The 25353-nt window shown below is 41.1% G+C and overlaps 1 protein-coding gene across 2 annotated transcripts in view; it reads left to right on the top strand.

The window, feature by feature from the left end:
- SMURF1 (SMAD specific E3 ubiquitin protein ligase 1) overlaps window positions 1-22420 on the top strand; it is a 56715-nt gene extending 34295 nt beyond the window's left edge. The window contains exons 8-18 of one of the 2 annotated variants that reach the window (XM_014604332.3): window positions 855-939; window positions 6692-6838; window positions 7503-7707; window positions 8412-8515; window positions 10135-10249; window positions 11970-12148; window positions 12980-13117; window positions 14266-14386; window positions 16053-16254; window positions 17159-17234; window positions 18665-22420. In XM_014604332.3, coding sequence (XP_014459818.1) covers window positions 855-939; window positions 6692-6838; window positions 7503-7707; window positions 8412-8515; window positions 10135-10249; window positions 11970-12148; window positions 12980-13117; window positions 14266-14386; window positions 16053-16254; window positions 17159-17234; window positions 18665-18764 — 1472 coding nt within the window. In that variant the 3' untranslated portion in view covers window positions 18765-22420. Of the gene's footprint in view, window positions 1-854; window positions 940-6691; window positions 6839-7502; window positions 7708-8411; window positions 8516-10134; window positions 10250-11969; window positions 12149-12979; window positions 13118-14265; window positions 14387-16052; window positions 16255-17149; window positions 17235-18664 lie in introns of both variants that reach the window. The other variant, XM_014604331.3, reaches the window with a different exon arrangement.
- Window positions 22421-25353: the final 2933 nt, after the last annotated feature.

The following is a 25353-nucleotide window of genomic DNA, read 5'->3' as shown; positions in this document are numbered from 1 at the left end:
ATATCTGGCCAAATCTATAAGAGGACTTTATGTATACATTTTCGTATTTGATATAAAATACAATCTGCATCTCTTAATATGCACAATGCCTGCGTGCATGTAATTCCTTTCTCCCTCTAGGGAGGTAACGTAAGCAGCATAAACTATAACTTATATAAAGATTGGCTAAATAATAAGCTAAAGCTTCTATATCCAAATATAGAATAATTGGCTACGTAGAAATCTGCCACTCCAAAACTCGCTCGGGGTCTGATCATAAACTAAGCATGAGCTTGTGGTGTGATGCTGTTGCAGAAGAGCCCCGGCTAACCTTGGAAGTGTTTCTAGGAAGAATGCACTTAACACAAAGTAGTAGTGTTATTTTTATTTTCCCACGGGCACATTATGTGTGGGTTTGAGCCCTGTAGTTCAGGAAAAAACTGAAACAAAATTAAAATAATACAGAAAACCCAAAAAATAAAATTTAGAGGGTGAGGTGAAGAGTCTTACCTAGGAGAATGAGAGGATATAGATCTTAGAGTGAATAAATGATTCAGGCTAAAAAAAATAGTAGAAGACAAATTAAAGTTTGAAACCAGGTACTCTAAAATTAAGAGAAAATTAAATTCAGGTGTTAAACAGCTAATGAAACATTCTGTTAAGTTAATTGATCAAAACAGCATTTGAGCTCAGAAAAAAGTTATTGGATAGAGGTAATCAAAAACATAGCAGCCTTGATGGCTCCTTTAGTCTCATCTAGCACCATCTCAATCTTTAGTCAAAGCATATGCATGTAGCTTTAAGAAACTGTTTACAGTTTTTTAATAATTTCAAATATAGAATAATTAAAGAATATTTTCCTCTCTTTTATATAGAACAAAGGACAACGGTACAGGGACAAGTTTATTTTTTGCACACGCAGACTGGAGTTAGCACATGGCATGACCCCAGGATACCAAGGTATTCATTCATGGTTATAAGAGTCACCTTTTTTTCTCTTTAGGGTAATCTGCTAAAGTGTTATGACTCAAATATGAGGAGGAGGTTAACAGAACAAAAATTGTCTTGGGTTTCTATACTGGCTTTTTGCCCAAATACCACAGGACACTTGCTTGCTCATAAATTAAAAATTAACTATGTGTCACTTCCAAATCATATAAAAAGAGATGATGTGTAACTCTTGGTGAGTTCCCACTAAAGACACGCTTGATAAAATATTGAGGTTACTTTGGCTTTTGGATAAAGATGCAAATTGCTCTGTTTTGGATCTAACCTAAAATTTTTCCGAGCCGGAAAATGACTTGGGCTCTCAGCGGAGAGAGGTTAGACTGCTCTCTTTCAGCTGCTAGTAGTTCCTAATTTCTGAATGGTTGGTTGATGTCTTCAGTCATAATATTGCTTGCTTTTATGCAGCTGAAGCAGAAATGTTTTGTCAATTGTAAACTCTAGGGGTTTGAAAAATTACTTTTAAAAACTATTTAAAAGTCTTTTCATTTCAGACCAACACTTTGTAGCTGGGAAAATATGAATCATCTCCCTGATTAACTTGGTGCAAAGTCTCTTAGGAGAATTAATCTATGATAATCCAATTTTTTGTAACAAGACATCTATTGCTGGCTAGCTTCTTTATCCATGCTGTTTTTATGGGCAGCCGACAGATTAAAGACTGGAAAGTAAAACTATGAAAGCCAATTTTTACATGCTATGCAGGCAGTGTTAATAACGACTTGATAGGGGACCCAAGGCACCCGAGTGAGCAGTTCAGGTAGACAAGACAGTGTGGCTTACAAGACACTGATGACACTGCCTTATTTTTATTTGACATGGCTTTCTTTACATACCTGTTCTGACAAAAGACCCCATAGAGCAGAAGCTTGTTTGTGGCTTTTAGCAGAAATGAGCCCTAAATATTGGACATAGTTAAATCACCTAAAATACATTCAGGTGCACAACAAATCGAAGACAGCTTTCATAATGTTAATCTCATCCACTGATAATAAGATTGCTAATTTAGGAAAGTTCCTATTCAGAATCTGTAAGGCAGAATCCTGAGCTTCTGGTAAGGCATGCACCTTTCCCTCTGTTTGGGCAAGGTGAACTCAGGAGGCTTTTTGCAGTTAATATCTTCCTGTACCTATGCTGTCAGTGTCTCCTGAATTTTAGATTCTAGAGGTGAAAATGCATCCTGTCAATAGAATTGAAGTATAACCTGAAAGCAAGTGGGACCATCTTCAAAAGCAGTCTTAAAGTATCACATTTTAAGACTCTAGAGTGTAAAGGGCAATGTTGTCAGTAACATCTCTCTCTTTACTTGAATCAAAATTAGCAGTCCAGTAATTAGAATGAGAAACTTGCTAATTATAGAGGCAAGAGATCAGTTTCTGCACCTTTTTTTTTACTGGCAGTTTTGAAAAGCCACTGGCTGTAGAAGCCATCTCTTGCTTTTTAAATGGCTGGGTTCTGAGGTTCCTTATTTGAGAGAGACTAATTTATTCTGAATGCTGCAGTTGTTTTTGGATGTAGCCCTTATTAGTGCTTAAGGGAATTTTCATGAGTTCTTTGATATTGGGAGCCATCTCCATGAAAAACGCCTTTCTTCCTAAATAGTGGCCATATGCATGGAATTTACTCTTCTGCTTTAAAGCCTTGTTGCTCCAAAGAATCACAGGAACAGGAAGTGATCATGGGTTCTGTCATCTCCCTACTATTTCAGGACAGTTTTTACAGTCCGGTGGCATGTATTGTCTGGTCTGGGAATGCTGTTGCATAATCTAATAGATCTCATTGTGAGACATTTTTCTGATTCATTCTAACCATTTTCTTTTTTTTTAATATCCTCACTTTACATCTTTTTTTTATATCTTCCTTGGGGCATCCTAATTCTTTTCTGAACAGTATTTACATCTTTAAAAAACTCTCTTTAACTGAGCCTCTTTTGAATTGCATAGCAAAGCAATCCAGATTTAGTTGTCAGGGATTTTTTTTCCTTAGATCTTACCCACTAATGTTGCTGTAGTCTGAACTCCATCCAGTTTGTCAGTCTTTGCGGTAATGAGGTGTTCAGATCTGTATGCAGTTGTAATTAGGATTAGGCCTGCGCGAGTAGGCAGCTATTCTGGCTTCGGATCCAGCTGCTTCGGGTGCCAGCAGTCTGATCCGGAGCTCCTGACCGGGTTCCCGCTTCAATCTGGTCAAAGCGGCTCTGAGGCTTCAGAGCCGCCTCGGAGATCCGGCCATAGGATATAATGGGGAATCAATGAAATATCTATAACTTTGTTGTTTTTTTCTGATTTGGATGAAACTTGCAGGGGTGGTAGCCTCTGCTGAGAGCATGAAACCTGCCCAGGTTCAAGAAGATTGGTGCAGGGGTTTGGGGGGAACTGCACCCCAAATTCTTGAAAGCAAAACTCATGTCACGTTGCTAATTAACTCATAACAACATTAATTAGCAGGGATTAACACCTACAAAACCACAGACTAAGGAGAGGAAGTAATCAATACAGACAATCAACTGCCCCAAGACAGATGCAGTCAGTTGCACAAGCACCCATGTCCTGAGTTTTGCCTGCCAGCAGCTAGGGGCGCAGGGCCCCAGAGCCCCCCTGCACCGATCTTCTCGACAGCTGGCAGGCGTCATGGCCGGAGCAGGGGCCGCTATCCCTGCAGCTTTCACCCTGCTGCGCCTTAACACACAGTGTCACCCATGTCACGAGTTTTGCTTGTCCACAGCTTGAGGTACAATTCCCCCCAAACCCCTGCACTTATCTCCTTGAAACTTGGCAGGCTTTGTGGCCTCACCAGGGGCCACCGCTCCTGCACTTTTCACCCCCATGTGGTGTAACGCATACAAATGACATGAGTTTTGCTTTCAAAAATTTGGGGTGTAGTTCCCCCCAATCCCTGCACCGATCTTCTTGAAACTTGGCAGGCTTTATGCTCTCAGCAGAGGCTACCACCCCTGCAAGTTTAATCCAAATGGGACAAAAAACAACAAAGTTATAGATATTTCATTGATTTCCCCACTATACCCTATGGCCAGATCTCCGAGGCGGCTCTGAAGCTTTTCCGAAGCCAGCTCTTCAGTCTGGACATGCTGCTTCGGATGCTGAAGTGTCCAAAGCTTCCCTGGATCCAAAGCACAGTCCGAAGCTTCACACAACCTTAATTAGGATCTATAATTACACTGCCCTATGATGAGCTTTCATCTATGTAGCCCAAAACTACATTGACCTTTCCATTAGTTTACAATACAGGTACTCCTCACTTAACGACCGAGTTCCGTTCCGTTCCCACGACTAGGTCGTTAAGCGAATTGGTCGATAAGCGAGGAGCCGCCCCTGAATAGAGGAAATCAGCTCTAATATACATTACTTAGGTTTGCATACTGTACTGTAAATACAGGTAATCATTTTTATTTATTCTTAATAAAGAAAAGGTCTAAAGGAAACTCCAGCTTGATAATTTTGTTTTAATTTGCATGACTCTTACATATTACAGAACATAAAAATACAATCAGCAAAAATTATAAAAATGATGTACTAAAAAAATTAAAGCTATAAAAAAAGACATTCAGATCAACATTTTAGTTATCGAATCCTTCAAAGTGTGGTAGTGGTTTGGGGTCATCAGCGTCATCATCGGAGTTATCATCGGAATTATCAGCAGGGGTCCTGAGTGTAGCTTTCGAGAAGAATCCTGTTAGTGTGGTCTGCTTTGTAATTTTTGTAATTTTCTTTTTTTCTTCATAAATTTCACGATAGCATCGTAAAAGTTCATTCATTTGCCGTTCCACTTTCGTGAACCGTTCAACATTCGGGTCCATACCCTCTAGTTCTAATATAGCCGCATTCACTTTTGAGAACACACCAGCTAACCCATTTACAGTGAACTTCTTTTGTACTTCTTCCATTCTTTCCTCTTCTTCTTCTTCCTCTTCCTCTTCCAAGTGCTGCTGCACTTCCAACTCTATTAAATCTTCGTTAGTTAGCTCTCCCTCGACATATTCCACTAATTCTTCAATATCTTTCACTTCAACATCTAAATTAAGCACGTTAGCAAGTTCCACAATTTTTTTATTTATGATCGACATGTTCGTCTTTGTCAAACCCTTCGAAATTATTCACGAAAACTTTTAGGCATTTTTTCCATATGCCTTGCATACACTTTTCTGTCACTCCCTCCCAAGCTGATTCAATGTTCTTTATGCAGTGTAAAATGTTGTATGATTTCCAAAAATCACGAAGGGGTACTTCATCACTTTCTGTTGCTGCTACAGCTTTGGAAAAAGTTGCGCGCAAATAGTATGCTTTGAACGTAGCTATAGCCCCCTGGTCCATTGGCTGTAGGATAGCAGTCGTGTTTTTAGGCAGATACACTACCTTTACATCCGGGTGTACATCATCAAGATGCTGCCTGGGGCATTATCAAGCAGGAGGATAATTTTAAAGGGAACCCCCTCTTCCAGACACTAATGCTTGACCGAGGGTATGAAGCAGTTGATGAACCAATCCTCAAATAAAGCTTGCGTCATCCATGCCTTGTTATTTGCACAATAGTAAACAGGCAGCGTGTGCTTACTAACCTGCTTCAATGCACGTGGGTTCTCGGAGCGATGGATGAGGAAAGGCTTTAACTTGAACCCAGCGACATTTCCTCCCAACAACAACGTGACCCTGTCCTTAAAAGCCTTGAAACCGGGCATTGCTTTAGCTTCTTTGTGTATGTAGGACATTTCTGGCATTTTCTTCCAAAAAAGTCCGGTTTCATCCACATTGAAGATCTGTTCCAGACAGTAGCCGCCTTTCTCGATGATTTCATCAAATTGGTCAACAAATTTTTCTGCTGCTTCTACGTCCGCACTTGCCGCCTCACCGCTGATACTCCGATTATGCACGTTGAATCTCCGACGAAACTGTTGAAACCATCCGTGGCTTGCCGTAAATGTTTCCGTTGAGCCTTCGCGCGCCTTCAAAGTCTCAAAGATACTGCGTGCCTTGGCCTGAATTATTAAAAGGCTCATCGGCATTCTTTTTTGTATCTGGTCGTCAAACCAGATCGCCAGTAATTTCTCCATTTCATGGATGAGGCCTTTCCGCTGCCTAGTTATTATGGCTTTAAATCCTGTCGATGCTTTCACTGCCTCTTTCACTCTATCCTTCAAGATCGTCGAAATGGTCGAATGCGCCAGCTCCAAGTCACGTGCTATCGCTTTAACTTTCTTACCAGCTTCATAGTCGTTTATGATCTTCATTTTCATCTCAAGATCGATAGCCTTCCTTTGTTTCTTGGCGCTTCCTCCAGGTGAAGTCATGCTCTTCCTTTTCGCCGACATCTTGTACAGTACTTCCGTTTCCACGACCGCGTGGTCGTAAGTCCGCGCGGTCGTTAAACAGGTAGGTCGTTAAGTGAGGAGTACCTGTACATTATAATGACTAATGTCTAATTTGCTTTCTGCTATAACTCAAAAGTGTTTGATTTATTTTTCACATGAATCCTTATTTGAATAATTGGGTTCTTTGTATCACAACTAAATAAAACTATTTTCACCTGGGTTAATAAAAGACACTTGTGTCCATCATGGTCACCTGCCTAACTTGGTGCTGTTGCCCTGTCTACCTTAGCACCATATTCATTCAGAGTTTTCTTCTCTAGGAGTAATATGTTTCAATTTATGTTACTAAGATGCTCTAACATTTTTTCTTTTCATCTTTAGGGACCTTAACAGTGTCAACTGTGACGAACTAGGACCTCTGCCGCCAGGCTGGGAAGTTAGAAGTACAGTGTCTGGAAGAATATATTTTGTAGATCATAATAACAGAACCACACAGTTCACAGACCCAAGATTACATCACATCATGAAGTAAGAACCTTGCATGATAGAAAATTAATCTCTTAACGTTAGACTCTTGAAATACCTTAAGAATCATTGGCAGACGAGGTTCCTTGGGTGAATCTGATATCTTTTATTAGACCAACCCAAATAGTTGGAAAATAATTATTAAGCATCATTTACTTTTTTCTTCATAATCTGTACATTTAATGCAGTAACTGTTTGGGGCAAGTGTCTGGCTTACTGAACTTACAACTGCATTAGAAGGTATTGTTAGACTGTTATGTTCATAAAGCTCTTTATGTAATTAGTTCTCTAATGGAACGTCATAACCCTTCACAAGGTCTCAGTCTTGGAAAAATGGTACAAAATATTTCATCACTGCCCAGTCAGCACTCAGTATTACCCAGATGACATGCCTTTCAGAATCTTTTTGCTGCATATCACTGCAACAAAAGAATGAATTGGGAAGTACTGCTGATCTTCACTTGCATATGCATATGTGCACACCCTTAATTCCTTATAGCTGCCAATTAAAGATAATGGGGTTTGTAGTGTATTCTTTAATTAATTCATATTCCACTTGTGTTAGGTATCAATGGAAAGTGGGCCTGACTAGTTCTTCCATCACTGTTGCATAGCACCTGTCTTTTTCTTATGTGTATAAAAATAAGTTTTTTTGTTTCATTCAAAGCCATCAATGCCAACTGAAAGAGCCCAGCCAGCAGCCTTTGCCTGTTCCAAATGAGGGGTCATTAGAAGATGGTGAGGAGTTACCCGCACAAAGATATGAAAGGGACTTGGTACAGAAGCTAAAAGTCCTTAGACATGAACTCTCTCTTCAGCAACCTCAAGCTGGTCACTGCCGCATTGAAGTGTCCAGGGAAGAAATCTTTGAGGTATGTAGCTTTGTGCATCATGATATGCAGATGTGGAGAGAGACTACTGGAGTATCATTTCACAGCATATGGCGTTCATTTTTTCCTGCCCTCAGACGCGCTGACTGAAGGAGGTGGAAGCTCTCATACAACAGACTTTTCAGGTGAAGAGAACGTCAGCGGCCCAGGTTCAGATGTTGGCTATTAGGCGATGGTGTTATGGAAATATGCTTAGTACATACAATGCAAGAGGAAGTCTGCTAGCGCTCTTAGGCTTTTGTGTAGCCTGGTTTGCTTCAGTGAAACCTGTATACTTTATGGCAAAGTTGATCATTGAAAATTCTCAGCTGCTCTAATTTTAGATATCATCCATCCAAACTCACATTAATGACAAAATGATTTTTCTCTTGGGCATATTCCTTAATTGTAATTCCAGGCCATCTCTGTCACTTTGACATTTTATGACTTGCGCATTTCCGCCGTGTAAAGAGTAGCTTTAGGGGAGTCTCTTATTCTAGGCGTGGATGACATTAATAACCGTTGTATGTCAGAAAACATTCAGAATTAAAGCCGGTGTATATTTCCTTCTGTTTAACACTAGCAGGAACATAATTGGAATACACATTGACTGTGAAAAATATGACTAGATTACACTATGGATTATCTTGATTCAAGTAACAGTGTATTTTGTGGTGGGTTTCTTAACTCTGTATATTTCTATATAGGAGTCGTATCGTCAGATAATGAAGATGAGGCCAAAAGACCTAAAAAAGAGGCTCATGGTGAAATTTCGAGGAGAGGAGGGCTTGGATTATGGAGGAGTGGCAAGGTCAGTCTTAAATTTCTTAATTCTCCTCATCTGGGATGTTTTAATTGTGAAATTGCCTTTAGAGGGGGCTAGTGGCCCGTAGCTGATTGTGATAGATAAAGAAAAGAATCTGTTTTCTGATTTGCTGCTGGCATTACCAACAGCTCCTTTTACCTTTCCCTGTTCCCTCTCCCACAATAATACTTTGACTGTCTTCTGTCCGCTTAAGTTTACCTTCCTCCTTGTGATTTTTCTATAAGCTTTGCCTTTGGGCAGTCTTTCTTTGCTAATAATGGCCAATCTGCATCTTAGTTGAATATTGGTTTCTGACTGCACCTTTTGAATACTTCAGATTAAAATCTTGCTGTCATCTGACTCCTAATTACTTCCAAATCTGAACTCCTTTGTTTGTCCAGAAGGGCCCTGCTCTTGGTGTGTATGCACATGCACTTTGCATATGCCAGGTGGATGTTCTCTTTGCTAGTGGTGTCCAGTGGGTCCCCTACTGTGCCCTAGATGTCATCTTTCTTCCTCTAACCAAAGAAGTAAAGGGCAGACTGGACCCACCTTTCTCTTGTCTCTAGAGCACTAGAACAGTTACTGATTTCAGATGAGTCCCTCTAGCTGAGCCCCTCAGTTTCCACAATGAAAACAGTGTCTGCAGTAACCAACTGGATTCACTGACAGCCTTTCCTTTGGCACCAGCTCTTTGGTGCCCTTAGTACCTAGTGCTTCTGTATGTTTTTCCTGGTACCTTTGGACACTAAGAGGCCCAAGTGCCAGAATTATCCTGTGTGACTGATGCATCTGCAGTTCTGGCAAGACTTTCAGTCACTGCAGGCACAGTCCCTTGATATCATCTACTTCCACTAGCCAGATAAAAAAAAAGAATTGAAAATTTGGAGAGAGGTCCAAAACCAATGATGACTTTGTTTCTGGTATGCTCAGCCTCTGTCACAGTAGGGGCCCAAGTGCACAAATCATGCACATCTACAGTTGGATTTTTTTCCCTAGAACCATAAGGTGCATCAGACAGAAGGGAAGGGAGAAAACAACCTTCTGTGAGTAATGCATCACTGGACAAACAAAGGGAGTCCAGAAGTCTTGTCTCACCTTTCCCCAGACACTTCTCTTCCTCCTCCTAAAATGCCTTCAGGCTCATTAGTAAATTTGCTAGGGGTAGTGCAAATCTTAACTCTCTTTGCTTGTTCTCAGAGGTGTAAGTGTAGCCCAGCTTTCCCCCTTCACTGCCTCTCTCTGTAATGATTAAAACAGCTGAAGAATGTATATTGGGCAAGCTTGCTCTTTCTTGATTGCACTCAGTTCCATTATTTAGGAAACAGGTGAAAAGCATGAGTCATGATTATATTACTCCAGCTCCTTATTAGTGTCTCTCACTGATGCTAATTCCTGGATGACACTTCCAGAGTAATAGTCTGCCTGGAAATGAGACAGACACTTTTTCAGGCTTTGAAGTGAACTTTGTTTCCTCTCCCTGTCCCACTCCCAATGAGGCGGTACAGATTACTAGGCATTTTATCCAATATTTAAAATGAAATGGTTTAGAATTTGACAGATTTGGTAGCAAATGTATTGATAGTGAAACCTGTGCTGTTCTGAAACACTGCTTTGTTTGGCAGAGAATGGTTGTATTTACTGTGCCATGAAATGCTGAACCCCTATTATGGACTCTTCCAATACTCTACAGACAATATTTACATGCTACAAATCAATGCAGACTCTTCTATCAATCCTGTAAGTATTAGCACTGGGGAAACAGCATGCTAGAATAGGAGACTGAACCACTACTTCTGTGTGAAATTGTCCGACTTGGCAGAAGAGGGTAAACAAAAATGCACCGAAGTGCGATAAGACCATATTTACTTGAATCAAAGATGAGGCCTCCCCCCTGTTTTTTGACCTTGTGGGGCAGAAGGGCCCTGATCTTGGATTTAGGTACAAGCTGGGGACAGGCAGCTGCTGTGGTTCTGGACTCTGGCCCTGACCTGGTCTTGGGGTCAGACTCTGAGATGCAGCCACTGCCTCTATTCTCCCCCAAGACCTTTGGGGCCAAAGTTTCTGCCACTACAACCTTTGCTGCATGGCTGGGTGAGCACCAGAGTGACCATGTGCTCTGTGCAGGGGGCTGGTCTGGAATAGGAGCCAAAGGATAAGAGGGAAGGGGAGGCTCAGGGAGGTGCCAGGGAGTGTGGGGGCTGGGGTGCACAGGCAGCAGGGAAGGGAGAGTGGAGGGACACATCACAGGGGGAAAGGTGTGGAGGGACACGCAGGGTGGGGGGTCAGGCTGCTTGACTTTGCATACAATCTCTCCTACCACCTGCCCCACCACTGCTTGCTCACTTACTTCTGCTTGTCCTGCTGCAGCAGTGGGGGAGACATAAGTTTAAGATGGCCCTCCAATAATTAGATTTTATACATGGAAAATTATAACACATTCATCTTTTTCCATTTATAGAATCTAATTATTCCAAGATGGTCTTAAATTCAAAGTTGTCTTGGTTTTGGCTAAATATGGTAGATAATGAGTTTTAGATTGAAGATTAGGATGTTTATATGGAGCCAGCGAAACCCAGGGAAATTGAATTTTCTTTCCAGCTGTATTGAAACTTTAATGTGGTGTTTGGTGAGAATTTTTAGTACTACTACACACCCAATTCTGAAACCTTATGCATGAATGAAGATAATCTTGATCAGTGAGAGTTTGGGGAGATATTAAAGTAGCATCACTTCCTGAGCAAAGTCCAATCAGTGAGTAGTGATACTGTGAACCCCACCCTCTCGGCTGCAGCAAAGTCCTTGTCTACACTGATTTCTAGCCATTGGTGCATTACTGCAGACCTCGCCCACCACCACTCAGTATAGATAAGGTTTTATAGCTGTGCAGCATAATTTCCCTGGCTGCAGTGAATTCATTGACTAAGATCTTGCTGTTGACCTGTTCTCATTGCTGCTCATTGAGAGGAGAATGTATTGGGAGAACTTTGGCAACAGGCTGAAAAGCAGAGTCATCCTGCTTCTTGAAAACCAAGGCAAACCTCTCAGCCTGAAAGGCATATGGATGAGTGGAAACTAGATTAAATAATCCCTTGGCTAATTTTCTTCAGAAGAAATTAGAGATAATGTCTAATTGACTAAACAAATACTAGTTCGACAAACATTTGATTTCTTTGAAACGTCCCTTTACTTGCATTTCTTTGGGTTCCTCTCACTTTTGGATTTCAGCCCTTTGAGAGAGAATTTGGGAAACCTAGCCAGAAGTTGATTTAGTTAATGCATTGGGTATCATCTGCAACATCCAGTTGTTAAATGGCTCTGGCATTTTAGCAGGGGAAATGGTGACCCTTGGTGCGCAGAAAGTTGGCTGTTAAGGTATTACTAATGGCATAAATATAGCCACGAGGTGTCAGCACTGGGCTGCTTTTCCACTGAATGATTCTTTCTTTTTCCTCTGCAGGATCATTTGTCTTATTTCCATTTTGTTGGTCGGATAATGGGTTTGGCTGTGTTCCATGGACACTACATCAATGGGGGTTTCACAGTTCCCTTCTACAAACAGCTGCTGGGGAAACCCATTCAGCTGTCTGATCTAGAATCTGTTGACCCAGAACTACATAAGAGTTTAGTTTGGATTTTGTAAGTACTATTCATTTGTAGCCTAAACTAGAAGACTTGGAATCAGACTACTTTGATGATAGTAAAATATTCCACTAAAAGAGATCCTGCATGGAAAGCAGATTCTGGGACCGATTTAGCATCCTTCTTGTTTTGTGTCTGAGAATTGAATGTACTTGTTTTTATAAAAGCTTTTCCTCCCGGCTCAACTCTTCTTGGGAGATCCTCCAGTGAGTCATAAGTTGACACTGAGGGAGGTTCATTCTTTACTTTGCAAATTATTGATAACCAAATCCAGCATCTGCGTAGAGTTGTGAGGGAGGTAAGCTGTGAGGAAGCACGTTCTTGTTTAACTAATGCATGCGGGAGGCCAAATTCTGACCTCATGCTAATTTAGTTCTCTTGTGACTTGAGAGGAATTTAATCTAGGTTTGTATGCATGCAACTTGGAGCAGAATTGGGACCTCTGTGTTTGACAAACATTTAGATGTTCTTGGGTCTAGTCAGATATATTTGGAATTCTTTCAGAGTTTTCTTGGTCATAAGGAAAAGCATTTTTATTAGCACAGTGTTAAATTTAGGTAAGAAAATTGTCTCCTTACTAGCAGTAGGTGCCACAGTCATAGTGAAAAGGAAAAAGTAGTGTGTTATGTTGGGCTTCTGAAAACCCATTAAGCTATTTATAATTTTGCAAATGTTACATTTGGCATTTGTTAAAGGCACAGTTGGACAGCTATTACGTTTAATGCATAATCTAACTTTCCTTGATTGCTAAGTTAGTAAATGAAATTGGTGTGCACCAGCAAATACTTTCTATCCAAATCTTTTTATTCTGTGCCTTTTCATTGACAGAGAGAATGACATCACCCCAGTGCTGGACCATACTTTCTGTGTAGAGCACAATGCTTTTGGGCGTATTCTACAACATGAGCTCAAACCAAATGGCAGAAATATCCCAGTTACAGAAGAGAACAAGAAAGAATATGTCAGGTATCACAAGGCAAATTTGTTCCCTAAACGTGATGAGAGATTTGGAGAATATAAGAATTCATCATGTAGTTCTTGGACATAAAAAGGGCCCTAAATCTGAAGGGTCAATTGATCTTGATCGTTAACTTTGGGCATTTTTATTGGCAGATGGATTAGGTACATGGAATTGTGGATTTTTATGGCTTGGAGATCAATCTGATCAAGCATTTTTAAAACTTCTGCAGGCTCCCCACCCTCCATTTAACAGTGTGGGAAGAGGAGGACGGTTATGACCTCTGCACTGAGAACACATCTTCTTGCCCAACCCATCCCTTAATGCAGTCTGTGGGATTTCACCCAGTGCCTCCTATGCAGCGCCCCATAACTGGATGTTAACTAGATCCCATCTCTTAGAAAAATGTCCAGAGAAAGTTTGAGATCCCGTCTATCTCAGGTTCATGAAGCAGGTTCATATTTCTCCCTTAGTTGTATATTATATGTATTAACTCATTGGTGCTGGCAGTTGCCTTCTGTCCTGTTGCTGGAAAAAGATCAACTGCAAACATTATCAAAAGCATCTTGGGATTAGGTTTCTTTGCTAGCATTAGCAAGAAAATGTAAAGGGGTAATGGAAAGTCATCGTTTCTCGTGTCCTTATAAATTAGATGTTTTTCCAGAAAGTTGTGCGTTGGAGGAGGAGAGACAGGTAGATAGGAAGACGCTGTTTGCTAGGTAGAAAAATGCCTTTTTGAGGCATTTTAAACATCAATTCACTACTTTTTCTCAGCCTAGGAATACAAATCATTTTAACTGTAGGTGTAATGCTACAAAAAGATGCAATGACCTACTATGGCTGATCCACAGTAACTAGTAGGGCTGACTTCTCTCATCTGATTGTGTACAATGTAGTCATCTTTTATACGCCTTCTTGGCATGCTAATGTAATTTATCTGAATGCTGCAAAAATAAAGTGCACCTTGGAAAAGGCTCACTGCCTGTTTTTGTGTTGAAATGGAACTATTAAAAAAAAATGGACCAAAATGTATCATTTGAAACCATATTAGTTCCTTGACACTGTGCGCTAAAATTATTTAGTTCTGCTGATTCCTCAGTTTTGCTGAGTGTTACATCCACTATACTTCTAATCGCCTGTTTTGGGCTTTTACCAGGTTGTACGTAAACTGGCGATTTATGAGAGGAATTGAGGCGCAGTTCCTGGCTCTACAGAAGGGCTTTAATGAACTTATTCCTCAACATCTTCTAAAGCCTTTTGACCAGAAGGAGCTTGAGGTACCTGTTATATTAGTTCATGATAACTTCATTTTTTCACCAGAATGACCTGTAAAGCCAGCGTTAATGTAAAAATTGTTTTGTCGTCTTCTATTCTGATTAATGAAATGCCAGAAACTGTTCCCTGTTTGCACTAAAAATGTTTTCTGTAATGTGTTGTACAATAGCATTATGGAGGAGACTGTCTAAAATAGAAGACAGCAACAGTGGTCCTTTGTTTTCCTAAACAAGGACCAAAAGGGGACAGACCCAGTCTGAGTGGAAATACAGGGTATTATAGACTGGGGCAACCAGTGCCAATGGCTAGCTTTGTAGTGCTCTCAGAACAGCAGTTGTGTAACTCTTTTCAGGTAGTGTCATTTATGAAAATGGAAAATTTCAAGTGCAGGTTGTAGAGTGACAAGGTTCCTTGGGTGAATTTGATATCTTTTATTAGACCAACCCAAATAGTTGGAGAATATTTATTAAGCAAGCTTTCGGGTTCAAAAACCCTTCATCAGGTTGTAGAGTGAGACATTTACTTGTCTTTGATTAAACCTGAACTGTAACATTTAGCAATCTTTGTAATACCAGGCTAGTATTTGCTGGGTTTTAGTGTACTTGAGTTGCTCTCTTAGGAATAGAATATATGTTCTTAGCTAGTGGCTTATGGACCACGGGTGGGCCTGGAAGTACTTGCTAGCAACTTGTGGTCCGTTAACTAATCACATGGTTCTCACTCTTTTTTTCAGCCTGCTCAATAGTTTTAAATATTTTCTGTTTTAACACCGACTGTAGTTGCCAGAATAATGTTCGTGTGTCTGTATGGGAAGGAAAGTGGTCCAAAAGCCATAGCATGAGAGAGCCATTAAAACAAAATCATTGACAAAATGTTCTCTGGACCTTAGCCTATGAATTTTTTTTTCTTTTTTCTTTTTTTTTAATATAGTATGTTATTCATTTTAAGCAAATGCCTCCTTGGATTAAAAAATAACTGACCATATTTGTCATTCCAGCTGGTTTGGTCTATAGTACCTTCCTCTTCTCAGTACTCTGCAACTGATATTCACTTGGGAAAGAGTTCTGAGAAATTTGACCACTTCTGTGTCAAAAAGAGACTCTAAAAGTTTGTTATAGGTGCTGCACAGTTGCTGCCAAATGCAAATAACTTTATATATTTATTAGATAAATAATTATGGAATTGAATGGCTGCTTGTTATAGCATGCAGGGCAGGGATCTGGTAAGATCATGAAGAATAAGCAGGGCTGGGTTGTAGTCAGTACAGGGATGGGAGTCCTTCAAAGAGAACTTGAGCATTGTGTGCAGTGATGCATGGTATTCAATAGGTGCTATTCTTTTTCTAAGTCTCCATCACTGATCCAGTGAAAGAACGCATGGTGCTTTTCAGATGTTACATACAATAACCAGCTGGCTCTGGTTTCTTATCTAAATCCAACCTAATTCCACTTGCAGTTTCAGTTGGAGATACTGTTATTCCCTTCCTGTCCTGAATTATTTTGCATCATTCCAAAGTACTACATGTCAGAGAAGGGTGCGTCTCATTGTGGGCTAAATCATTGGGGTGTGTAGAGTATATTCTAATTTGGAAAGTGGCTTGGGTGATAGGGGCTGTTAATTGAGCTGTCATTTCATCACCTGTTGAAAGTGTTTTTAATTATTTAACAGCTAATAATAGGTGGCTTGGATAAAATAGACCTAAATGACTGGAAGTCAAATACACGGCTGAAGCACTGCATGGCAGATAGCAATATCGTAAAGTGGTTCTGGCAAGCAGTGGAAACGTTTGATGAGGAAAGAAGGGCGAGGCTGTTGCAGTTTGTGACTGGGTCCACACGTGTTCCGCTTCAAGGTTTCAAGGCTTTACAAGGTGACTGACGTGGGGGCTGAGTTAATGTGCATTGAAAGAAGGCAGTACATGTTGTGCTACAGCCAGTACAACAAGTGTGTCACTACACATGGTGCTAGAATTTAATAACTTCATCCCTGTTCTTGAAATTCTCAGATTGGTCCATACCTGTAGTAGTAATGAGCATTTTGGCCGTTACCCCTAATGTGATGAGTTGGCAAATTTGTACTCCTTCCATCAGGTAGCAGTTTAACTTGAATGCACTAGTCTCCCAAGAAGGCAGCCACGTATGTTGGTGAACCAAAATCATTGTATATTTTAATGCTGTTCTAAGTACATAAAATGTACGTATCTGATTGGCTCCTAGAAAGCACTTACATTTGATAGCATCAGTACAGGAGCAGCTGAACTACTTAACATCTTTGTTTAAGAAGTTTATGCCCTTAATGAATTTGTAGCAAAACTATTAGGCTTTGAATGTGTTTCCAGAAATTGCCTCTTTGTGATAACGAAATTTCAGGGCTCTAAGTGCCGTATGAATAAAGCTGTAATAAGTGCATGCTAGCTGAAAACAAATGAATCGTCACGCTCCGAATGTACAGCTTCATCCCACAAGCGCATTTCTTCTAGCCCGGGCACATTGCTATTTTTGAGAATGTGGAAAATTAGTTAAATAAAACTTGGCTGTTCTCTGGGAGTTGTGTTGGGTGGTGTCTTTTGTTTTTAACCACCTCGCATTCTTCTGCCAGATCCCTGGAGTAACGCTGTAGAAAGTAATTTGCGCAGTTATCCTCTACTACCTTTCTGCTTGCAATGGGATTTGTGATTTTTATTCCTTTGTATTTGTGAGTAGGAAATGCATTATGTATTAATGCTCTGTTGCTGAAGTGCATTAACTAGAATGTCTGTCTGTAAGGTTCTACAGGCGCTGCAGGACCAAGGTTGTTTACCATCCATTTGATAGATGCAAATACAGACAACCTCCCAAAAGCCCATACTTGGTAAGATGAAGATATTCTATTTGGCAGAACCTGTTCTCTCCTTGTGTGGGTTTAAAATCTTCCTCTTTATCTCCATTTCTCCAGTGAAAAGTGCTCACAGATAAAATGATGCACCTTCCTTTAAGTAATTTTCTTTGAAGATCAGGGGTGATCTGGTGGCCACCTATAAGGTTATCAGGGGTGCTTACCAGGATCTGAGGGAACGTCTGTTCACCAGAGTGCCCCAAGGGATGACAAGGTCAAACGGTGACAAACTCCATCACGATCGATTCAGGCTGGACATAAGGAAGAACTTCTTTACTGTCTGAGCCCCCAAGACCTGGAACAGACTGCCGCCGGAGGTGGTTCAAGCACCTACTCTGAACACCTTCAAAAGACATCTGGATGTTTATCTTGCTAGGATCCTACGATCCCTGCTGACTTCCTGCCCTTGGGGCAGGGGGCTGGACTCGATGATCCTCTGGGGTCCCTTCCAGCCCTAATGTCTATGACGTTATTCAGTAATTCTCTGTTTCTGGATGCAGCAGTATGGATACATTTATATAGAAACTTCGAAAAAGGCCATTGTTAGTACTGTGTATTTACAGCCTCGAGTTTCAAGAGAATCTGGGATTAGTTTTTGTAGAGGCTGGCTCACCATCGCATCAGGAAAACATTTTAATTGGTTGCCTAACTAATGAAGCTTTCAGAACCAAAAATAGAAAAATATCCTTTTCCTTTTGAACTCTCACAATAAATTAATCACCTAATTGCTCCCAACATGAGCCTCATGCTTGAGGCCAAGTTCCGTGTGGTCCTGTGTTCCAGCCTGGAGATGCATTGTATGATAGATACTCCATTGGAGTCTTTGGTCCCTGGAACACATCCTATTGGTATGGGAAACCAGCTTCAGGAGCTGCTTCCCTAATTGTGCATTAATAGGTGAAGAAACAATTGCATGTAACAACTGAACACACTGTAGGTTGGGATCTGCATCAAGTTGTGAAAGCCTTCCATTTTAAATACTGTATCGGGAATGTTTGTATTTCTGTTGAAACCTTTTAACTTTACTCCACCATTAGATTTTGAAGCTAAACCCACCAGGCATCTTGCCTGCAGATGCTACTTTTAAAAAACAGAAAGAAGTGATAGATATTTTTAAGGGACCAGTTACCAAGTGACCATATTAACTAGTGAAATCAGAGCCCAAGTCCTAACTGAATGCTCCCCTCCAAGCCCTTTCAGAGCTCAAGTGCAGGTTCATTAACTTCAGGAAAAGAGGCAACATTATCCCTTATCTTGATCGATTTGACGGCTTAATGGCAAATACTAGTTCTCTCATGAGGCTGCTTTGTAGATCAGATCTTTGTGGGTAATCTAGGTTTTTGAAAGCAAGAAGTTTCGGACCGTGCACAGGAATATATGAACACTGTTATTTCTGCCCTTTGCAGTTTTAACCGAATCGACATTCCGCCTTACGAGTCATATGAGAAGCTTTACGAGAAGCTGTTGACAGCTGTGGAAGAGACATGTGGGTTTGCTGTGGAGTGAAGAAGCAACCAAAGGAAACAGATGCTAGCTCAAGGACCACCAAATCAAAAGCTAGAAGAAGCTTGCTGTGAACTTCCTGCTAAGCTGTCTGAAGCATTGGAAACACTAGGCAACTTAAAGATGGGGTTGTTCCTCTCTTTTGTTGGTTGTTGGGGGTGGGGGGGGGCTTTTGTTGGTGGTTCTCAACCATACTTTTTCCCCTTTGTTACAATAATCCCTTCCCTGTTCTTCCATCCCCATAAAATGAAATGCAGCCAAATACATTGTTTGGTTGTGGTTACACAGGATATTCTGCTAGACTTGTAACACATATTGTGATAGGGTCAGTGACCTGTGGTCTTTTTATAGGAGTATCAAACAATAGCTGAGTATCTAAGTTTGGTTTGCTGAGGACTTGCAACTGGTAGGTGCACCTGGCTGTGTTTTGTCTGTAAAGCAAACTTGAGCCCCTTGTAAAATCCAGCAGCTGTAGAATATCTGACTGGCACTGGAATTCAGAACTGCGCATCTTACACACCTGGTCCAAAAGTAAATTTCTAGCAGAAAAATCGCCACGTAAACATTTAACTGAAAGGCAAAGTAATTAAAGTTCTGCCTTAGCAGGAAGCTCTCAGTGAAAGCAATGGCTCGCCTCAAGAAAAATGAAGGAATTCAGGACAACGTCAGTGGTATCGTATCCTTTCTCTTCAGGTGTCCTGGTTGAACTTTAATTGTTTTGCACATGGAAACAAGTTGTCTTCTGCGGATTTACTTTACATTGCTTGTCCGATTTTAAGTACCTTGCAAAGAAGCCTGGTTAAGCAGGCAGCAACAGATAAAATTGTCAATTCAGTTCAATCACAAAGCTGCGATTTCTGTGCCGCTGTTTTATGACACACATGGTGTGACTCAGTTCATAAGAGACTTAAGAGGAAATTGCTAACAGTGAAGCTAATGGAACAAAGTTCCATTCTTAAGTCATTGGCCTTGAGAAGTATTTTTGAAAGTAGAGGTAAAAAGAGAACTATATAGTGAGTCAAGTCTGTGTAAAGCTATTGGAAGGATTTATGGCTTTAGTTCTATAGAAATGAAAATTTCTCTGAAGAGCTGTGTATGGCTATTTTTTTTTCCCAGCTATCTGAAGCTAATGCTAAAGGTTGGCACTCTAACACATTTCTTGAAATGATTCCCAGCATTAAGGGAAACAAAAGCAAATCAAGGAGCTGAATCACTAACTTTTTCCAGTTTGCACACCAAGATGAGGCAGTATTTTAACAAAATAACATGATTTCAGGAAGACCCAGTTAGCCATCAAACATGTCTAAACTTAAGTGAAACAGGCTTACTTGTATAGGATTTTCTTTTTTTGGCAAGCCTGTTTTTAAAGAAATTCATTACTGAAACATTTAACAGATGTAATGTTTATGGAATAGTGCATTGAAATTCAGCTGTGGGTCAGAGATGGTCTTAGAAAATGTCTACTGGAATACCTTCTATTTTAACTTTTTTTTTATTTGAATTTGATAATAGCTTTAAACTGTGATAGGACAAAAAGTTAGATACTTGTCAAAGTCCTGGAGTCTTTCCCCACTTCGTGTTTTATTTCCCATTGACCATAATTCTTGTAATTTGGTGTTGGGAGTGTGAAGGTTGCATCTGAAGTAGGAATTTGTACCATTTTTTGAGATTTGCACAGTTTGTGTAGAACAGCTGACATGATGGGATTGAGTGAGGAAGGCATTCAGACAGGTGTTCGTAGGGCTTTGGGAACTTAGTGGCACTTGGGGACCAGTTTTTGCAGTCTGGATTAGTAGGGGGTGGGAAAGAGATTGTGTAACATGGTTGCAGCAGTGGGAAAGGGAAATGCAACTGTTTGCCTTAAACATCTGTGCAATTTGTATCGGGTTACAGGATTCCACGTGCCCTGCCTTTTCCAAATGTCTGTAAAATCGGCATCCACGGGGTGTTTTTAACTCTTTCAGTGCATTTGTTTGTGCAAGAAACCATAGGCAAGTAGAAAAATCAAGGCGGGTTGCTGCCCAAAACGATTCCATGCAGTCTCTCATGTTGTGGATTTTTCACAGAAGAACGTGGAAAAGAAATGGCATTTGCTCCACGTAGCACACAGCTGGCTTTGCAAAAGCAAACGAGGTGAAGATGAGGGCTCTCAGAGAACCCTAGGTCAAGTGGCTAGGTCAACAAGAAAGTTGACATGCGATTAGTCCACGTGTCTCTCCGCTAGGTCAGTATTTTCTTGGCTGTACAAAATAAGACTACACAAGGATTATGGTTTTAAAGGTCCTTTTGTGTTTTTGTTTCATTTCAAAGCCTCGTAAAAGAACCTCTAATGTGCTGTGCTGGCAGTGATGAGTAGAGGGAACGGACCTGTAAATTGCTTTAATGATACACTTTTTAAAACTATTTCACCAGCACTCCTGTTGTGCTGTCTTTTGCAATTTTGTGCCTCTTAACTAATGATAAAGAAGGTAATTTTTTGTCTCATTCTGTTACACGAATATGTGAAGCAGGGCTTAAAGCTGGCTAGATGGAGAAAATAAACCAGGGAGGTAAATAGGGGTTGAAAATGTCATGTTGTTCTGCCTAAGGCTGGCAGTGCCACATGCAGTTCTGTGGGTAAGGAACTGTGAAAAGCAAGCAGGAGTTTAAGCCGTTTTGTCATCGATGCACCAAGGGGTTTTTTTTCAGGCTGCTCCTATGACACCCAGAAACTTAAAGCATGTCCTTTCCTGGGGTATCTGACAGTGTGAACAAGATGGCACGTACCCTTTGAGAACTGTCAGGGTTTGAGCTGGTTGGTTTTCAAACTTGCCCAAAGAATAAGGTGGAAAAGTCTGGTTGACGTTTCCCCGTCACACGCCCTGCCTAGTGCAGGAATACATATGGAGCAGCCCTATAGGCACTGCAAGGTGCAACATCTACATTCTCCGTCTTTCTCATACCTGTTCTAAAAACAAACCTAGAAACTAGTCCAGAGGTACAGCTCTTCAGTACTTGCCCTGATACTGCTCATCAGCCTATACTATTCACTCAGGGATGCGTAGGAAACCACCACTCTGCTTGTGTTTTAAATCGGGAAGAAATGAGAGACTGTTGTATGAATGTTGGAGTTTACTTGGGCATTATGTTAAACGGAGCCATGTTTGAAAAAGGCTGTTTGTTGCTTCCAGTGGTGAAATCTGTTTTCCCAGCAGTACGTACTTTGTTCAAGTCCAGGTGGTGAAGAAACCCCCGAGATTTCATGTTATCAGACCCAGCCACCATGCCCTCTGTAGCCAGTGCCCAGGTTCAGTGCTGAATAGCACAGCAAGCTCCCAGAAACACAGTTTGAATCTGTTTTTTAATTTGTTAATTTTTGTTCCTCAACCACTTTATAATGTATTTTTTAATTTATTATTTTGTAATGTCTTGTTTAAGTATTGCTGCTATCCTTGTTATTCTTCCCACTGTTTTTATTGCAGATTTATTTTGTGAAAGTTGTACACTAATGTCTCATTTTATGTCTAAATCAAAGTATTTAAAGAAATACTAGTTCTATTTAATGTGGTTATGGAACCAGCTGGAATAAACAGTGATTGTATAGTAGGCTGGACCCAGGAGGTCATGTTCATTTTTGTTACATATGCAATAAACTCACAACTTTAAACAGTCGGTATCTACCATTTTGTCTGTCCCAGTGGCTATATGTGGAAGCCGTAAGTCTACCGGATAAGCTCATGATGACAGTAATGGGAGCTGCTGGACATCATTCCCCTTTGGAGGGGAATGGAAATAGAGCAGTAGGGAAGGTAACAAAATAGATTGTGATCCTGCTGCATCTGGTGCTAGCAGGGCTGCATACAGGCAAAGCAGACTCGAACATGGTCTTGATGCAGGCCGTCTCTGGGATGTTTTTCCTAAGATCAATAAAGCATCAGTGATGACGTGCAAGCACCTTCACGCAGAATCACTTTGCCTTGTTCTGAGCACTGCAGGACCAGCAATGAGGATAATCCTGGTGGATGTAGTCCAGGGCTACATTTGGCTTCACTTCCCCCAGATTGCATCTTTGTTTCATTATCTCTCTTCCTTGAATGGTTTGGTTGGATGCTTACAAACCCTCATCTGTGTCTTAAAATGTCTTGTTTTTTTGTGTTTTTTTGCTACAAAATCTCCCTTCTCAGGGAAACCAGATATTCCCCATGAATGGCAACAGGGATGCTAACTAATGTATGATTTCCTCTATTTACTGATTATTAACGCGTTACTTTTGGCTGTGAGGGAGCTCATGTGATGGGCCAAGGCTGGCTATGTTGCTAGGTTAGAGGTGGGAGTGGGGGACTTGATAGAGAGGCGATATGGTTGTATAATCTTTCCTGTCTAGACCTAAAAATAGGTTTGATTTTCATTTGCGTCATATTATAAAACAGGGATCCTTTATCCGTCTTTCTCCCTGTTGATGAGTCAATTTCATGATATAAATCAAGTGAATCTGTTGTAATGATTGTGGCCTTAGTTCAAATGATGATACTTTTTCAATCAGGCGGTGAAGATTTAACCCCTTCACCAATAGTTTGGGGCAGCAAATTCTATCAGTTCTTCAATGCCCAATCAAACATTTTTGTGGCCCGTGTTGCCTTTCAGAATACTTTGCAAAATGTTTAATAGTTTCCTTGGAGTTCTCTCAACATGCAAATCTGTACACTGTAAAGGAAATCCTTTTATTCTAAATATAAGCAGCCGTCTTCAGCAACCGAGCTGTAAAGCAACCGAGGTAATTGGACTATCGTACTACATGAACTTTGTGAAGAGACAGTAGAAAAACATAAAGGTTCTGCTAAAAGAAACTAGAGGGATAGTTCACTTGGCTTCAGTAATTTGCCATCTCTTAAGTCTGGTCCATAGGAAGCAAATTGTTTGGGTTAAATTGTCCAGTCTATGGCTCCTTTCAGCACATCTGGTGGGAATGGGTTCCTGTGTAGAGGATCAGCCTGTTAGTGAGAATACCTTTCGTTTTTAGCTCTGGTGATGCCCACAGAGTGCTGGCTGCAAACACACTAGACTAAAAAGAAAAGATCAGAACCAGGTTCTGCATCAGAGAATCCTAAAATTTAAATGTTTTGCTGCTGCCCCCTTAACTACCCCGGCTGTGAAACTCCCTTCTTCCAGCAGAACAGCTGCTGGTGGAGTAGGAGGGTTTGTGCGTCCCAAAGCAGTCTTCTTGCCTGGTCTCAGGTGTTAAATCAGTAGTTCGCATTCAATGTGGGGCCATGGGGTGTTGAGATCCTGGTGTTTTTTTTTTAGCCCATATTTTGGGTGGCTTTTCCTGCTATCTATAGCTTTGAGTTGGCAGTGAGGGTATATCTAGTAACGGAAGGGTTAACTTCAGCAGCTAGTGGAGGCATTTATTCTTTCTAGGCTTTCATGAGCTAACAGTGCTTTTCTAGATGGATCATCGAGCCAGCACTTGCCTGGACATTTTTCAGTTCATCTAATAGCCCTGGTTGAGACTAATCAGGTGACGCATGAAAATCAGCCACAAGGAGCAAGGATTGCAGACAATGAACTGAGACAACTGGCCTTCTACAAGTAGGAGCGGTCCAACAGGTTTAAAAAAAAGTTACTTCCAACGATGCACAGCATAGCCTGCGTATTTCTGCTTCAGAAGAGGGGGGCGAGGCAGCTGAGAGCAGAGGCTCCACGTGAAGCACACTCTGAAACTCAGCAGGTTGGGGGAGAAAATGGTGCACGCAACCAGCCCGGCTTAACTTTCTTTCAAGTATCCCAGCCTCTGGTTTGGTGCTTTCAGCACTGTGATCAGCTGTGTGGTGGTGTTCAGAGCTGATACCTACAGCAAAGCTGGTGCAACTGCCCTGGTCTGCTAGCAGCTGATCTGAGCCACTAGCGGACTAGGTTTTGCAGTGTTGCAAAATCTGAGCTTCTCCAAGTTCTGTAGTTTCCTACTTTGGCTCAGAGTGCAAACTCCTCTCCAAGTCATGCAGAGAACATGACAGCTAGAGAAACTGCTGGGTCTAGCTGTCGCTCCGGGTGATTCTAGTCAGCTTGTGTTAGTCCCAGCTGTTTAGATCACTCCTGTAACCACCTATTTTTTATCTTCCCTTCTATGCCCCCATCCCCTCTGAAGAGTTGCCCAGGATTCAGTGCATTCGACAAGCTACAACATCAGCCTGCTGCCCCCAATGGGACAGTCTCCTAATGACTGATTTATTGCTTAATTAGACATGATGCGAAGATAAGTTCAGGAAATAACCAATGTCAGGAGAATGGTTTCTCTAATCGTTGCATGCGATTATTAATTGAGAGGGTTCCTTTCATGCTTACAATTTGCAGGACCAACACCTTCAGCTTTTTTTCACTGATTGCAAGGTATGTGCTTCAGCCCAAGCAGGTCTGTTCTAGAAAGCTCATCAGAACAGGTGGGAGAAGAGGAGAAGCAGGGGGTGGTGATAATAGAGAAGGGCAAGGAGGAGATGGGGGTGGGGGGAGGGGAATCAAAGGTAAAATGAGTCTAAGAATGATGAAGGGGAAGGTGGTGGAGTGGAAAGGGGAGGTTCAGAGCCTGGAGGAGATGACAGTGAATAGGATGAGAAGG

The sequence above is a fragment of the Alligator mississippiensis genome, chromosome 13 (assembly GCF_030867095.1).
Source record: "Alligator mississippiensis isolate rAllMis1 chromosome 13, rAllMis1, whole genome shotgun sequence".
Classification (NCBI taxonomy): domain Eukaryota; kingdom Metazoa; phylum Chordata; order Crocodylia; family Alligatoridae; genus Alligator; species Alligator mississippiensis.
The sequence above is the reverse complement of the archived record's forward strand: the minus strand, read 5'-3'. Positions and strand labels throughout refer to the sequence as shown.